Genomic DNA, 18,561 nt, shown 5'->3' with positions numbered 1-18,561 from the left:
CTCCAGAAATCTTGTATGATTTTTGTAAAGCTTAACTAAATAACAATACTTTAAAAACATAGCTCTAAAACTTGTGTTTTGATGAAGTTCATAGCTTTAAAATTCCTTATGCTAAAAAGCAAAGAATTTTCTTCCTCATTGTTATCTGTTGGGAGAACCATTTCTTACACTTAGAAATGATGAGTAAGCTATCACTACTCTGTTGATAAGAAACTAGATGCATGCAGCTTTGAGTTTTGTGAAGATTTCACTATAATAATAACATATACTTATATTCAAATTTCATGATATCAGATAACAAAAAGTAGATGTCACTCTTATGTTGCAATGTAAACCACAATAATATATTTAATATTTTACTATATAATAAACCAGTTTGTAGCACAAATTGTTTTCAAAATGTAGTTTGAATTTAAAAGTCCTGAAATCTATGCTTTCCTAGGAATTTTCTGTATTTATTGTAATGTTTTCTTCTAGAGATCTAAATATTCTACAGATACTAATATTATTAGGGCAATTTTCTAGCCTAGTCTTATATGTTATGTTCATGCTGCTAATCTCTATTTTTGAGAGAAAATGAGTTATTAATTTTAATATAGCTGATCATAAGTAATCCATTGCTTATCTCTTTCACAGGACTTTTGCTCTTGTCCTCAATATAGCAATTTTAAATTGTGTATCAGATTTTAAGGTGTAACCTCATCTTATATTTTAGATAATTATCTGTGTATTTCTAAGTCTGGAAATCAGAGAAGTTTCAAGAAACTATAATAGCATATACTTCGTCAGACTGTATTGCAATATACATGATAGCACATTCACACTACAGGTTAGCTTAGAATCCAGCTACTTCAGATAAACTCAGCTCTTCTCTAGTTATCTGAATTTCAGGAAGGTGAAACTATTTGTTATCATGGGATCTGTGAGGTGTCTGGATTGTTAGGAAGTGCAAGGTGTTCTTAATACAATGACAAGGAAAACTCTTGTGCAATTGGGCTTGATTTCAGAAATAGTTTTTGGGAACCTGCATTCTAATAGGCTCAGTGACTCCCACAGAAAGAAGGAAAGAAAGAAAGAAAGAAAGAAAGAAACAAACAAACAAACAAACAACAACAAGACTTTGGTGGAATGGGAGTTCCACAAGGCGTTTAGACTCATCATGAATGCTGGTGAGAACCTCAACTACTTGCTGCCTCTTTCCTCCAGCATGCATCATGTACTTGGTTTTCTAAACATGTAAGTTTAAAATTTAAAAAGGAGTCACGAACATGGTATTTCTCTTAAAGTCCTCATCGTTCTTAAGTTGTCTTCATGTAATGAAAAACAGATCAGCCCTTTACCTGAGACCAAGGTGAAATACTTCCTTGGTATTAATTTCTAAAGAATCCCACGTTCAAGTGCTCATTAAAGATTGGGGAGCTGTTACATATGAGAGTATCATGTTCATTAAAATATACTAAGCATTTCCTATCCATGTATTATATAACACAATTCTCAGAATCAGAAAATGAATGACTACAGACACATAAGGAAATAACTACACTTAACTGCATGCAAAAACTGTAGAGTACTTTCTATATGAAAACATGGAGAAAAAACTGTAAATAAATTAAAGTTAGTAAGATGATTTTAGAATGATGAATTGTATAATAACTGGGACGCTTATGACTCATCTACATTTCACCAGGAGCAGGAAGTCTCATCTATCAACTGTAATTTTTTTTTTTTTTTTGGTTTTTCGAGACAGTGTTTCTCTGTGTAGCCTTGGCTCTCCTGGACTTGCTTTGTAGACCAGGCTGGCCTTGAACTCACAGGGATACGCCTGTCTCTGCCTCCCAAGTGCTGGGATTAAAGGCATGCACCACCACTACCTGGAACAACTGCAATTCTTAATTGTAAATAATTCAATATTTTAATGTGCCTGAAATAGTGCATGACTATTTTATAATATTTTCTTTATAACATATTATACATTTTATATTATAATTTTAGAAAACACGCACATATTTTATCTATTCATAATTTTGCTATAGCTTCTCAAGAAAGAGAGAAAGCATTTGTAGAAACTTGTATACCATCCTCAGCTCTTATATTTTCCCACCAGCTTCTTCTGAGCTGTCAATATCAAACACCAATTACTCTTTATGGATCATTTGTGACCCTGTGTCAGAAGGGTTAATGTCAGACTACAGAAGGTCAAGTCACCGTTACCATTCAGGGCATGGCTTTTGCTACACATCCTACATCAGAAAGGAATCCATATGAACACAGAATGAAATATGTTAATAAAAGACCATTATAAACAAATCTAAAGGAATTTAAAATAAACTTTTCCATGAAGAAACTTCATCAGAATTCTTGAAAACCAATAAATTCTGAGTTGTCACCTGTGCTAGTGAAACTGTAGGCAAGATGGATGGGTAGAGTTGAGAAGCAACAATGTTTGCTCTAAGACCACATCAACAGATTGAGATATTTCTGGTTGCATCAACCATGTAAATAAAGGCTCCCCACAGCATATATACTGCCTGTAAATATTTTGAAGCTTGATAGCTACTACAAATAATATTTTGATTAAAATATTTGATAGTAAATAGCTAAATTCATAGGAGACAATCTTAAATATTAGTGAGAGAATTCAGGGTTTCATTAATCCTGAGAAATAGTTTGCTTCCTTACTATGTTTTATAAAATGTTATTTTTATAAATATGATTGACACTAAGTGTAAATTTTCATTGCACATAATACATTAATTTCACTCAGAATGATCACATAATTTATCTTTTAGTATTAGAATTTTGAGTAAAGAGATTTACTGCTTTCATTTGTATATGTTTTAAATTTTTACAGAACATGTTTGTTAGAATTGAATTTAAGATTTTGATCATCTTTAAAAATGTGAAATCACAAAATATTCCATCAAATATTTAGTCAGTATGATCAGTCTAGCTAATATTACTTTTCATTTGACTATTTAAAATTGGTCAAATGGTAAATTCACTAATATTTTAACCCAGTGCAGTATATATGTATTTATGTATATGTATACATACACATATCTATATACATAAACACATATATATACATATATGTATGTTTTTATACATGAATAAATGTATATATAAACACATAAATACATACATATGTGTGTATATGGTTCGATTTAGTAATAGCCTGTGTTTTTCACCTTTGCTTTATAGATGAGGTTTCTTCTTATAGGCTAGAAAAATAATAGCAAAATGTATTATTCATGAAGACATTGAGAGAATTTCTCAGTACATTTTTCTGTGTATTTTGAAACTTCTACTGGCTTTATTAGATCTCATTTTGAAGCTACTCCTGGCAGTTAGTATACAGAGATCCAGTAAATATTTGAGAAGAGTTTGCCCTGTCTCATTTGGGACAGAAATGTAGATGTTCGGCCTTTACTGCAGTTGTTGATTAGCAGTGTTCTAGAATGGGAAGGTTTTTTTCCATGCTAATATACTGTCTCAGTTGAATAGTCATCAATTCAGCATTTGAATTGGTTCCTAACAGCCTGTACTGTACTATGTCTTCCTGGCCAGACTACATTGCTGCTGTCATCTTTCATAGTCAGAATGTCTGATTGTGTCTGCATATGTTCTGGTGTTACCAAATCCTCCATTTGTATTAATACTCAACTCAGGCATTTCTGTTTACACCTGCACATTGAACCATATATATAGCAAGCTATAGGGTTTTGATTGCTCTAGGACAATTATTTTTCATATTATATTATATGCTGAATAAGAACATTGGTTAAAAATGCTAACAGGAAAACAGGTTCCTTCTCATGTGGTCCTATAGATACTAAGTGTGTTCAATACTGATAGGCTTATAACAGAGCTTTGAAAATTTGTTGAATTCATATTCAACAAATATCACTATTTTCCTGAACATTTCATTAAAAGGCCCCGGGTAGTCTCCTATCGCGTGTGAAGTTGCTTTATATTGAACATTAAATTAAGGATAACAAATGAAGAAATGATAGAATGCGTCAGAATATTCTAAGAGCATTGTGCGAAGGGAGAGGCCCCTGGGAAAGACCTGATGTTTGTCTGTGAGGCTATGAGGTTGGGTGGCATCAGAAGAGTTGCACTGGGGCGCACTGGACTAGGTGGGGTAGGGTGTGTGCCTTGGAAGCAGAAAGGAAAGTATCTTTGATAGACATCCTATTATAATGTCCTCTCTGGAGACCCTTGAAAGTCTCAGTCAGTGAGACAATTGTGTTCTCCTTGCCACAGTCCTGGATATGAATAGTCAGGTTTACATAGAGACTACCTAGTATGAAAAAAAGGACTTCTATGTTATTAACTTTGGAAACAGATTATGTTGAGAAACTGACACTGGACAAACAAAGCCTACATGAGGTAAGAGGACCCAGGCTTCCTGTGTTCTGTTATCTGGGAGCAATGACGCAGGCCTAACCTTTACTATCCACCCTACAGAACGATGGACTCAGGCCTTCACTGGGTATCCACCTGAAGGAATAATGATTTAGCAATCCCCGTCATATCTACTTTTCATAAGAAATGAGAACAAAGCTTAGCATGGCTGTAGTTCCTGATAATCGCATATGTATTTGTCTAGTCCTCCCTCCTCTACTCTCTCAACCTCCTTTCTCTCTGGAAGATTTGATGTAAGCATATTTGTCTCTTAGTGTCTCTGAGAGATGGTTCCGGGAGCATCATTAGAACCATCTTCTAGTACTCAAGTTATTATAGAAAGGGTCCAGTAACTGCACACCCAGCTGTGTATAAGGGGCTTCTCCAAGTCACAGGCAATACTTGTGCAATATAAATAGTCTGTAAGTACTGGCTTCATTACTTCGAGGATGATACTTTTAGAACTCGCTCCACACTCTGAGATTTGAAGGTCGTCAAGGTTATCTGACTTTGCCAGTGGAAAATACTGAAATGGATTTATTAGGGAACAAAGACATTGGAACTGATATAATGAAAGTATTCAAAAATAAAGATATAAAGTGATTTTACAATGTAGTCATAGAGAACTAAGGGAATGTCTCATAAATGTATTTATGCAGAACTGGCACAGGAGCAGGAAATTTTAGAATATTCCATTAGAAAGTTTCTTAAAAGCAAGCCACATATATCATTAACCTTATGCACTGTAAAGTAAGAATGCAAGGAAATTATACTCTTTAGTGATGCCATATTAAGATCGTAATTACAATTGTAAATTTATGAAGCTGAATTAGTATATAGAAAATTTATACCAAAGAGTGTAATTTGCAGTTCAGAATACTTAAAGAGTCAGTTCTATAAATATCAGAATTATTTTAGATTTATCATTATTTTATGAATTTTATGTTTATAAATGGATTTATAGATTTGGACTTAATCCATCAAATTGATGTTATAGTCCAATGTAGAATTATTTTCTGAAAGAAAAAATAGTATAAAACATTTATCATTTTCTTCACTTTTAAGATAAAATCTGCAACTGGATGAGCTGTTCATTTTCTAAGCTCAAGGAAAGACTAATCTGTAGGTCAAAACATCCTGCTTTCCAACCCTTTGGTTCTTCGAACTAGGCTGCGAAAATGCAGCTAAGAAAGCTTTCCCTGCTGACTTGAGACAGAGTCTATCTAGCCTGGCTTGACTGGTGCTCACTCTATAGTGTAAGATGGCCTAGCACTCACAGCAATACTTCTGCCTCATAAATAGGCCTGAGCCAACACCCCAGGCTTAAGAGATTATACTTAACAGCGATTTTACAAGGAGTCACTGAGTGTGAAAGATTTAATTCTTCTTCTTTTGTGGACACATCAATAATATTACTCATAATTGTGATTAATGAAATGTGAAACTAATATGAATTTATGTAAACTATAAAGTATGCAGATATCAGTCGATGTGAAAGTATGTGGAGTTTTTTTTGCCACCTTTTATTCACATAAACAAAGTAATATCTCTGTATCATATAAATAAACCACAAGATCTTAAATTTTGCCATTTTAAATATAATAATTACTGCTTTACAGTAGAAAATATGATTTTCTTAATATAAGTTAATCTATGAAATTTTAGTCACTTTTATGTATCTTTAAAATGTACCCTTGTCACATGCGCACCGTCTGGTTATTAGATTATTTAGGCTATTATAAATTGGTATGATCCAAAGCCCATCGATGTTTACCTATAAAATCTGCCAACAGATATATTTCCATATATACCAAGCAACATGCTTCTAAGATATGCCTTCATCAGCATTCCTTGGCACAGATGACAGAAAATAACACAAATACTACTTCATAGAGTCTATTTGATAAGGGCCTGGTCCATTAGCAAATAGATGGTAATCCAAGCCAGTCAGAAGAGGAAATATCAATAGTCTCACATAGAGATGTCTTTAGGCTATGAATACATGTATGAAACTTCTGAATCTATCATGTAGTACCTCATTTTATGCGGGCTTATTTATCTAGGACTCCAGATGGAAATACTAGAACACAAACATGAGAAGGGAAGCAAAATAGTGCTACAGATTATGAGAAATGACATCAAGGAAACTTCCCCTGAGTGTACCTGTAAATATGTTATTATGTAAAAGAAAAGAGATAAAAAAAAAAAGCACTTGTCATACATGACCTTAAGTGGCCATCAAATGGTATCACATGCAAAGTTACCTATAAAATCTTCAAATATATATATTTTCATATATACCAAGCAACGTGTCCCTAAGATATGTCCTCATCAGCATTTCTTGTCACAGATAATGATTGAAAATAACACAAATATATATTAGTATAGTCTATTTTATAATAGGCTGGTCAATTATCAAATAGATAGCTATCAAAGCGTTAAGTGATCATCAAATGGTAACATATACGCCTTAAGAAGTATGTTTTTAAATGTAGGGTTTTAACCATTTCTCTGGTTATATATCTCTGGGGAGCTTTCTTGTAAAGACAAAGGGAGCTAACCGCTCTACATTTCACTGAACCAATAGCCTCAGAGTGATAACTTCAAAGCATTCAAGACTTTCAGCCTCATATTCTGTATACAGTCAGCCTACATGTCCAAGAAATGAGTAGTATTCTGTAAAATGGACGAGTCTCCCGTAAAATGCTATTAAAAAATATGCACACTGGACACACACACTACACTACACTCATACACACACACTACACTACACTACACTATACTACACACACACACACACACACACACACACACACACACACACACACACAGTACACTATACGCACTGCATGTATTAGTATACTTTGCAGGGTGAAATCGGAATTCCTCAAACCTCATGACTGAAAAGATTTTCCACTTCCTAATCATGTGATTTTATAATAGTTCCTGTTGTTTTTAATTCAGAACTGCTTTGTAGAAGTTGCTCTACCATCTCTTGCTCTTCTCTGCCTTGTGTACTGAACACTTTTTCTTGTAAGGCTCCTTGGTATGGATTCAGATAAGAAGGTCTCTCTTTGTGTGAAATTTCTTGTGAATATTCCAATGCTGATTGAGCTAACATACCATTAGATCTGATATGTGGTTATATTTTATAAATTGACATGTGGCACACATGTACATATAGTCTATATATTGGTCTGTAACACAATCTTGTAAATTGATCCAGTAGTCTGGCACATATCTTCAACAACATTTTTTTTCGGGACTTGGAGTGAGTGAAGTGTTCTTTACTTCTTAAACACCACACTTCCTTTTGTGATTACTAAATGAATGTTCTTGTCTTAAAATGGGTAAAATGTTTTTGAAATGTTTTAATTTCCTATCATGTGAAGTTTCAGCATTAAGGCAGACTAAAAGATTAGAGTAATAATACCTGCAGACTAAGGAAATCATCCTGAAGCTTTATATGTGGGGCTCCAATAATTGTGGTAAACAAAAGTCAAGAGAACCCTGTGATATTTACCTAGTACCTAATTTTCTGGCTGATTTTCAGTTGAGGAAGGCATAAAGAGATGAGGAAAACTCGATTTTGTGCTTGTTTAATTTTTATGCTTGTTCAATAAAAATAAAAATACAATTTGATGTCAGCTTTTCATTCTTTCATTCTATATTACTAAAATAAATTTTCTTTGTAAATGCTAATGACAAATGTTGGAATGATATTACAAACAGAATAGTTTTATGTTGACCTGTATTTGTAATTAAATTTTTAATAATTTAATATCTTCATTTAAAATTTCATTTCATTTTGTTATTTGCCATTCATTTCTTTTTGTTTTCTTCTTTTCAAGGCCCTGTGGAATCCTACATGCACTGGAGGTTTATTTAAATCAGTATATATGTCAAGCTAAATTTAATAATCATTTGACCATGAATAACTCATCACTGATACTTTGTCATGTTAAATATTGAGTGAAGTCAATTTTTCTATGATTCTTTTTGTTAACTATCTTTCAGGACATGTAATTCAGAAATTGTTTCATTCTAAGCGCCCTGTATATATTTGCATTTATAAACAATTGCCTTGGAATATTGATGAAGGTTCAGTGGACATATGTTTACTTTTACTTACTGTATTTTTTTTATAAAAATATACTTTTATTTAAAGATTATCTCTACATACAAATATCCTAAAATGTAATATTCCACTTGGCAGTAAATATTGTTTGATCATCCTCCTTACCTATATCATTTGTTTTCTTTATGATAAACTTTGTGCTTTTTGTGTCACACCCTTTATGTATTTGATAGATTGGAAATGAAGCCTTAGTTACCTCATGCTAGTGGGATAGTTCCCAGTAATGAACTGAATTATCTGTAGCCTCTTAATATCACAGTAACACCAGGAGGTGACCCTGAATATCTTCAAATGGAACAAATGAGTGAAGCCTTTATCTAACCACAGAACATAATAGAAAAGCAGAAGCAAATTATATCCTTTCGAAAACAGGTAAACAAACTTAGCTATTGATCTAACAGTGATGGAAGTTTATTGAATGTATGTGGTATAAAAAGAGGCCTTACCTTGAATGAAACTTCTGTGGGTCGTGTTGAATTGCCTTCCTATGATGGCCCACCTCATCATAGTACCTAAGAGGCTTGCACAGTAGCTAGAAGGCACTCGTGAGTGGTATAGTTTATTGCAAGGATCATTCGGTGTTGTGGGTACGATGTTGCTCAATACAAGGTTCACAGGGCTCAGGAGATAAGAGCAGATCTGAATGAGCCTCTACCCTTTGCAAAGACATAATGAAATACATACAATTATCAATGGTAATGTATAGAAAAATGCCATAAAATTTATTAAGTTATTTGGATCTTTATGTAACATAACTTATGAATGACCAAATGTTCAGTGTAAATTATGGTGTTAAATAAAATCACAACTGTATTTATTTACACATAAACCTTGTATGTGCCCTTATTGACTTCATGTCTTTAAGCATTATTCTAGATTCCAGCATACAAAAACATTTCCGTTTCTCCTAAAGTCTTCTAGAGTTTATTCTCTTCTAGTCCTTTAGATGTCTTACATGTGCAAACTTTATATATATATAGACAAAGAAGGCAAAGTTTCCTCCTCTTTTGTGAAGCATCCCCATCATAAACTATTTTTTATCCACTTGTATAATCAGTAAATTTTGAAGAGGAATTCAATTAAAGACAACTTGAGGAGAGAAACAACAAAATCTAAGGTTCATTACTAGAGACAATCGATAGCCAAAAACACTTTTGATTTCCTCAAAAGCCATGAAGCATTGACTGTCAGTGCAAATAAAACAAATCACACTCCTCCAAGGTACAACTTCAGAACAGCCCTTTAATTACAGCCCACTGTTTACACTGTGACCTGATACCCCTCCCATCTCTCTCTACTCCCCTTCTCTCCTTTTTTCTTTCTTCCATTACCGAATATGTAACAGCATGTTTACAAATCAATACTTTCAATTTCAATAAGTAGTTTCAGAATTTTTCATGTGTTTTCTCTAGAGTGTATTTCTGTAAGCATCACTCTTCATTTAGCTATAATACTGTTGCTTTGCAAGTCTTACTCCATTACACAAAACATGTATAAAATACTAATTGGTGTGTTAAAGTTAGTTCTTTATAATGCATGAAAACTATAAAAATAATCATTTGCACTTCATGGTGCAAACACACTATGAATAATAATTATTTTCAAAGACTGAGCAATAGGCATTGAGTATGTGTGAGTGCATGGTTTGTGTGGCACCAGTGTTAATTGATTAATAAAATCATTATACCTAAATATTTACTTACATATTAAATATAATATATATTTTTTATTTATTCTAGACCCAGAGGAAAGTATAGTTTAAAAACATGCCTTTTACATTGTGTTTTATACTTATGTTTCCTTATATTTCCATAAATAGGATTCTGTCTTATTTTAATTTTTCATGTATAAACCTTCTCAAAACAGATACTTCTGAATTGTTTTGCTCGTTAAGTGTGTATAGTGAGAAGAAAATTTAAAATAAGAAAGTTCTGTATCAGGTAATTACAATCTAGATTTATTTTTTGTTTTTGTTTTTTTTTTAAACTTGATTTATTAACAAGATCTACCTATTTTGGTACATGTAAGATATTAATATATTATACACATGCTTTCTGTTTCAGAAACAGATTCCTGCTTTTCATTAGGAATACAGTTGCTTTACCAAAACTTTTTTCATAAATTTTACTTAAAATATAAAAAAAGAACTATCAGGTGAAACATACACACACACACACACACACACACACACACACACACACACACACACATAGACATTAAAAGAAGATTTTTAAAAAATACCTAGCAAATTTACATGAGAGACAGCAACTCTCATCTATCTAAACAGTAAATTATAATCTTTTTTATTAGACAGAATGCAAATTAAGAAGACTTTTTAAAAGGAGAAGTACAGGCCTGTATATATGGATGTTTTCGCATGGTGGGGCTGAAGAGATAGCTTCGCAGTTAAAAGCACTTGTTAACTTTACAGAGGACCCAAGTTTCGTCCACAGCATCCACATGGTTCTTCACAATCATCCGTAATTCCTGTTCTAAGAGATGTGGCTCCTGCTTCTTCTTCTCAAACTAGACATATGCACGGTGCACATAAATACAAGTAAAACATATAAGCAAAAAAAAAAAAAAAAAGGAAGGAAGAAAGAAAGAAAGAAAGAAAGAAAGAGCTGTGGTGAGATTGGGGGATAGAACATAAAGGACAGGAAGTGCCAAGAGCTGAACCTCGTCTATGTGCTTAGTTGGTCTACTGGCTTCTCTGTTGGGTTTGGCCTTTGGATTTCCAGAGAATGCCTGCTGGGATTGGAGGGTGGGGAAGGAATGTTGGAGAAGGTATGCGTAATCTACTGGAGATGGGGGAAGAGAGGAGGGGGTGCCACAGAAGGTGATCTGCTACAGAGATGGTGATGAGACTCAAGCATTGGATTTAAACAAGAGAATGGATAGGTGAAGATCTGCATGCTACCCTATATGCTTCTGTGACCAGAAGGGCCTTTGAGTTCCCAGGGGATGTCCACTGGAGTCAGAGATTGGGATAAAGTGACAATTAGAGAAAAGAAAGTTTGGAGGGAAAGATCTTTGTGATCTACTGAGAAATGTGGCATTGAGAGAGAGAGAGAGTAGGGGTCACAGCAGGTCTTTTGCTACAGAGCTGGCATTGAGACTGGTGATTGGTTTAGAGAAAATGAGAGAGAAGAGAAAAGCTGTATTCACCCTACACATTTCTCTAGTTTATGTGGCTTAAAGTCTTCCCAAGAACTGTCTGCTGGCGTTTGAGGCTTGGATAACAGGGTGAGTCTGGAGAAAGTTTGGAAGAGAATGTCTGAGTGATCAGTTGATGATGCAGGCAGACAGGAAAGGGGACCCATAGCAGTTGCTCTGCTCCAAAGCTGGAATTGCAATGGGGGTTAGACTTGGAGGAGACAAAGAAGAGGTGAAGATCCCCAGTTAGGCTCACTGCTTCCCTGGTTGAGTCCTGCTGTAACTGTTTTAAGACAGATAATCATACTTGACAATATTTATCTCAGAATCATTATTGTACCTGTCAAAGTAATGCATCGTGACACTGTTGTTCCAGCAACACATTTATTCATTTACCTTCCAGTAACTTTATCCTTAAACACATATTTTCTTCTGTAAATATCCCTAGAGATTTTAAGTGACAAATAAAATACCTTAAATGTGTGAACAACAACTATGAATTTCCTGTTCCTAAATAACTTGTTTTGATACAGAAATAGATAATTTGCACCAAGACATGTAGTTGTAATTCATTCTTTCTCCTAACTAATGTGCTTTAAAATCTTCCCATGTTGTCTCCTAAATCATGCATTACATTTCACTTTTCATGATGTAAACATAAAATCTCTTTCAATCATTCATTACACAATGCACATCTTAATGAGAAAGTCATCTATTGAATTTTAATTCTTAAAACAAGCTGCATACTCTACATGAGTTAATATTGAAGGTAAAAGAAAAGCTTGTATTGTTTACAGTTCAGTGATTCCCACTCTCCCAACTAAGTCAACTACTTTAATTTCAAATTAAAGAAATAAACATTAACATATTAAAGTTATGATTAGCATAACTCTAAAGTTATTGCTTTACACACCTCAAATGTCTGTGTATATACATATAAATTCACTATGAATATGTATATGGACTTAGATGCTAATTTTTTGACTTAAAGTATTCAGAATATAAAATGTGTCGTGTTAACTTGCAAGATAACTTGATCCAGAATATGAAATTTTTCATTTTTATTTGTTCTAAATATTTTATTATATGTTTTATTTACATCGTATGGTCTAGAGACTGTACAAATAAATTTAGAAATATGTGTTTATGTGTCATTTTTATAATTGAAAATTCTATTGATTGAACTTTTAAAGAAATGTACAAATTTTGAGGTTAGTTTCTGTCATTTGACAATGTTTAACTCTATGTTATAAAATATATAATACTAACACCTCTTTTTACACATTATAAAAAAGAAGTAGCTGAAATATCCAAAAGATTAGTTTCAGTATGATGTCTTTACAAACTTTTCTGAACACCATGATATGTGTGAATTCCCAGTATTTCCATTTAATTGTTCATTCAGGTTTTATTTTTGCTTAATTGAGACATTTGTTGAAAATCTCCTGTGTTGGTTCTTGTTCTGTTCAGCCAAACAATGCCACAAACCAGTTCACCATATCATAACATCTGGGAAGATTTTCACTCATGATCACAATACTGTTTAAATTATAGTTACAACATCAAAATTATGTTCAGTATAATAATTTCAAGATTATAGTATATTTTAACACCATTTATGACCAACTTTCAGCTTACTGGTTTGAGGGATTATGTCATAATTGGTTCAGAGAATGAGAAAGATATTGCTATATTAAGAACGTCAAGAGAATCACTCACACCACACCTCTTTGTGTTATGTGTCCTTCTGTGGTGTTGTTCTCTGGTTGTTATAAAAGGGCACCAGCCATCATATCAAATAGTTAAGAATTATCTTAAATATAGAAAATAAAATAAATAATTATAAAATGAGATTAGATGATCTAAAATGCCCAGGAAACTAAATAATCTAAAGGAATTTTATGTTTAGTTGTTAAAATATATTAAATGCTACAAAATCAGAAAATGCTATGGATCGGTGAGGGTGTGCTAGTCAGTATTCATGGCAGTGGATAAGAAGTAGCACTGGGTAGGCATACAATGAGTGGTGAGACGTCTCCCACACTTGGGTATTTTGTTCTTATATGACACATGGATAAAAACAAAATATTAAAATATAGTAAAACACATTACTTTCTTTCACTGAATTCTTGAGTGCCTGTTCTATGCCATAACTGTGTGGAAGTTTGAGGTAGTCAGTAAGAGTAACTATCATGTTATTTACATCTCACTTAATTAACATCAGGACTTTACATGGCAGGTCCCTTATCATTACTGAACAGATGGGACATAGAAACAATAAACCGTCACCCGATGCCTCAGTGCACATGCTTGTTCCTGAGCTGGTCTCACATCAGGGAGATGGCCTTTATCATCACATTGTCCACCTCCCCCCACCAAATAGTGACAGCTACAAAAAGGGGGTGGGTTTTCTTACATCTTACATATGAGGACTAAACGGTTAGAAGAGCTGGAGGTGTAATTATTACCTATCTGATAAATATTAATTTATAAAATATAACTAACACTTTATGGTAAAGTGGAAAGTCGGTGGACACATTTGATAATATTTTTGATTACAGTATGATAGTCTAGTTTATTTCCTGGAGAGCAGAAATGAGTTTGAATTTCAGTTTCTCACATCACCTCTCACAGGGAGCTATGATAGTGAGATCCTCTACATTTACATTTTTATCTGAGAGATTAACTCATCTTAATGGAGACTAAGATACACTTTTATTACTAACTCCATCTGTGGAAAGCTAAAATAAATAAAGAACAAAGCAAAACCACAATGCTGGGTTCTAATGTCACTATCTAATAATGTCACCATTGAAAAAGGCTTTAAAAATATTGCATTACCGTGTTCCTAGCTATCTGATTCAAGTAGGTAGGATCTGGCCATTTTTCTTACGGAACAGGCTGCTTGCAGTCCTGTGGAGTCAGAAGGTACATATTGACAAATCTTTGGCAAGCATACCTGTTAATTAAAATCAGGAAGGCTTATGCCCACAAGCCTGGTTATCTTGGATATGGAAAGAGCCACTTTAGCACCCCTGGGTATTCCTGAAAGCAATATGATTGCACAGGAGAGTATTTGTTTATCCTCATGTACTAAAACAGATCTGATGTGTTGCTTTGGTATGCACACTAAGACAACCACATGTCACATTTCTAATTTCCACAGATATGTTCAGCATCACAAATGAATCAGGGTGGTGCCTCTCAGCAACCCTGGTATACACTTAATAATCTCTTACTCGGATCTTTGCCAGTATAGAAACTTTTGTAAACAGAGCTAATGAGACTATTAAACTAGACTCAGACTTTTATATGTAGACATAAAGAGGGCAAATTATTTTATATCTCTAAGAAATCCTTGGGTGTGTTGCAAGAATGTTGGCCTTTGGTTCCTTCATGCCCAATACCTCATACCCAAGGATTGATGAGCAAATATTGTTTTGTTTTGTTTTGTTTCTTTCTCCATGGTCATAGGTTCGCTTATTTTGCACAGAATAGACGGAAATGGAAGCATGCCTTAAGCACATGACTTTCAGTCTTACACTCTTATCCAAGAAGGAATTATATAAATTTATTTTTACAGAAATCACTCAGAACTGAATGGCTTGCTGAGGAATTCTTTACAGGATAGAAGTCTTTGAGCCAGAAAGGAAAATCAACACTGAAAAACTTCTATTTGTAAAATAGAAAATGATTTTTTGAGCATGAATTTAGTTTTTAGTTACCTTCCTTTTACAAACTTCACAAAACACATAGAGCACTGGAGATGGGAATTAAGTGTTTCCCATCTAAGTTTTCATAAGTTCTTCTGCTTAAAACATTCTGTGTATGGTTCATAAGCATTGTTAGAAACTCAACAGGCATGTAAGAAATGTTTTTCATAAAATGTCATCGAAGATATGTTAGAAAAAACACTCAGACCTAACTTGGCAAAGTAAAGTAGAGTTTTATGCCTAGGCACCAAGAGAGATGCAGAGGAAAGACTTCTAACAAGTACAGATGATAATACTTTATTCTCAATGCTTCTAAATGGTTTCAGTCTTATTTTTATCACTGAAATAAGAAAGAATTTCCAGGAGGAAAAGGGTGTATATTATAGGGATTGTAACTTGTAGTGATCATCACTGGTTATAGTTGGCTAAGCAGTCAAGATATTTCAGAATGTTAATTTTACTACACACATACATATGATCCTTCTCTTTCCTCAGGTTCCTATTGTGAAAGCTTAAATTATTTTACAGGAAAAAAAATCACTGAAAGTATAGTATTTTACAGAGAAGTTTCCAATATACATTTACCTTTTTGATTTAGTATGGAAGTATTTATTAGAAACTAGTAAAAACAAACATAAAAATATTATATTTTTAAAAGATTTATTTATTTATTTATTATGTATACAGTGCTTTGTCTGCATGTACACCTGCAGGCCAGAAGAGGGCATCAGTTCACATTATAGATGGTTGTGAGCCACCATGTGGTTCCTGAGAATTGAACTCAGGACCTTCAGAAGGGCAGTCAGTGCTCTCAACCTCTGAGCCATCTCTTCAGCCCCCAAAATATTAGGTTTTTAAGAAAGGAGAGGATAGATAGATGATGATAGATCGATAGATGATAGATAGATAGATAGATAGATAGATAGATAGATAGATGATAGATTGATAGATGATATAGATGGAGATATAGAGATATATCATCCAGCCATGTTAACTCTTGTATTTTCTTTACGCTGTGACACCCGATTGAAGGCAGCTCTATTCTTCAGGGAAGAGTGGATCAGCCTGAAGGAAAGTTTGGAAGTCACTTCTGAGAGCTGCCACTGCGATCTAGTGGGAAGAGGCTAAGAATGCTGTTCAGTACCCATGTGCACAAAGCTGCTCCCAGCATCCAAAATGCTCACAGTACAACAACAGGGAGACTCTTCTCTAGACAGTAGTTGTCGGTTGTTTGAACTGTTTATTGGTACAGTGTTTTCAGTACTTTTCATGGAATAGCAAGAATTGCTCACTCTATCAGAACATACCTTTTCCCCAGGAAGCTCCATGCCACTGTACTCCTAGTAACATGTTCATTTCTTGTCCCATGTCCTACAGCTCCTGCTCTCTAGATCTCAATTATAAGAAAGTAGCCCATTTTCTTCATGACTGTCACAGTCCAGTGTCATTTTCAATCTATTGCTTGTCTGTGGTAATGATTGTCTGAATTAATTGTCCCATCACTGTAAACATAACACCCAACAGGAAAAAAAAACCTGACAGAATGACATGTATACATTTTGCTCATGGATTTGCAGGTTTTCATGCACTAACATGGCAGTTCTGTTTCTAATAATAGGTATATATTTTAGACATTATTTGCCGCTTGGTAGACAATATAAGAGAATGTAAACAAAGGAAAGAGAAGCCTTCAAAAGCCCTCCAATAGTAACCTAGTTCCTACAGTTTAGCCTCGGTTCTTCAGAGTCCAATGGCATCTCATAACAGTGCTATCAATGGAGAAACAAGTATTCAAGACAGGAGCTCACAGGCACCCTTCAGATTTAAACCATGACATTCTGCTCTTAGTCCTCAGTGGTTCATGGGATCCCCACAATGCAACATACTGTGGGGGAAAACAACTTCAACCCTCTAAAAAGCTTTGAAAGTCCCAACACTGTTTAAAAGTTCAAGATCCAAAAACTCTACTGAGCTTGAACTTAATATCTTCCTTGGCCACTAACCCATGACAGCGGCCATGGAGAATGAAGAGGACACCCTCTAACTAGACAAGATTCCTAGTGGAGTGAGGAGAACACCAACAAACCCACAAGAACTTTGGTTTTTTTTTTTCATTTTTTTCTCCTTTATTAATTTATTCTTGTTACATCTCAATGGTTATCCCATCCCTTGTATCCTCCCATTCTTCCCTCCCTCCCATTTTCCCCTTATTCCCCTCCCCTATGACTGTTCCTGAGGGGGATTACCTCCCCCTGTATATGTTCATAGGGTATCAAGAACTTTGATCCAACACTTAACCCTGCTTATAAGATATTAAGGGAAAAGAACAGATAGCAGAGAGATTGATGGAATGTCTAACCAAAGACCCACCACATAGAAGAGAGCCAACCCCTAACACTATTAAAGATATTAGGTTATGCTCACAGACAGGAGCCTATCAGAGTTGTCTTCTGAGAGGCTCAACCCAGCAGGGGTTCAAGACAGATCCTGAGACTTATAGCCAAACACTGGGTGAAGGATAGGGAGTCTAGTAGAAAAGTGAGGGGAAGGTTAAAAGGACCTAGAGGTGACAAGAGCTCCCCAAGAAGACCCACAGAGCTAACTAACCAGAGCCCAAAGGGGCCTGTTGAGTCTGAAGCACCAACCAAGGACCATGCATGGACTGAACCTAGGTCCTCTATATAGATGTAGCTGATGAGCAGCTCAGGCTTCATGTGAGTCCACTACTAACGGGAGTGAGGGTTGACTCTAACAATGTGAACCTTTAAGCATACTTACTACAGACCCAAATGCACTGCCAGTGACCACAATGGTTACACTGTATGGTGTCAGTAAGAAACCAAGAATATGTCTTACCTTATCAGCCTCTCCTGAACACTTTATTAGTCTTTTCATTGCCATTGTATCCATCTATTTGCTATAACAATTAGATACAACAAACTTCTCTGGACCACATCTGGAATAAATATTTATTTCTTTGTTCAAAGCACTATGGATTTGTGATAGCTACACTGGTTTGCACTTGGGCTTACTGAACGTAATCCCTGTAGATAGGTGGTCTCTAGTGGGCACTGTATGTCTCCTCATTTTTCCCTGCCTCTTCAGGATGTAATATCATTGTCTACAACACCAAAGACTGAACCATGC

The 18,561-nt window shown here is 34.6% G+C and overlaps 1 protein-coding gene across 5 annotated transcripts in view; it reads left to right on the top strand.

Annotated features, from left to right (window-relative positions):
* Positions 1–18,561, top strand: part of CCSER1 (coiled-coil serine rich protein 1) — a 1,085,521-nt gene that overhangs the window by 580,479 nt on the left and 486,481 nt on the right. The window contains exon 10 of one of the 5 annotated variants that reach the window (XM_084787313.1): positions 8,259–9,374. The exons of the other annotated variants lie outside the window; for them this stretch is intronic. Within the exon in view, the coding sequence (XP_084643439.1) occupies positions 8,259–8,318 (60 nt within the window). The 3' untranslated portion in view covers positions 8,319–9,374. Of the gene's footprint in view, positions 1–8,258; positions 9,375–18,561 lie in introns of those variants that run through there. 5 annotated transcript variants of the gene reach the window in all.

Source organism: Acomys minous, assembly GCF_964271855.1.
Source record: "Acomys minous genome assembly, chromosome: 6".
Lineage (NCBI taxonomy): Eukaryota > Metazoa > Chordata > Mammalia > Rodentia > Muridae > Acomys > Acomys minous.
The sequence above is the reverse complement of the archived record's forward strand: the minus strand, read 5'-3'. Positions and strand labels throughout refer to the sequence as shown.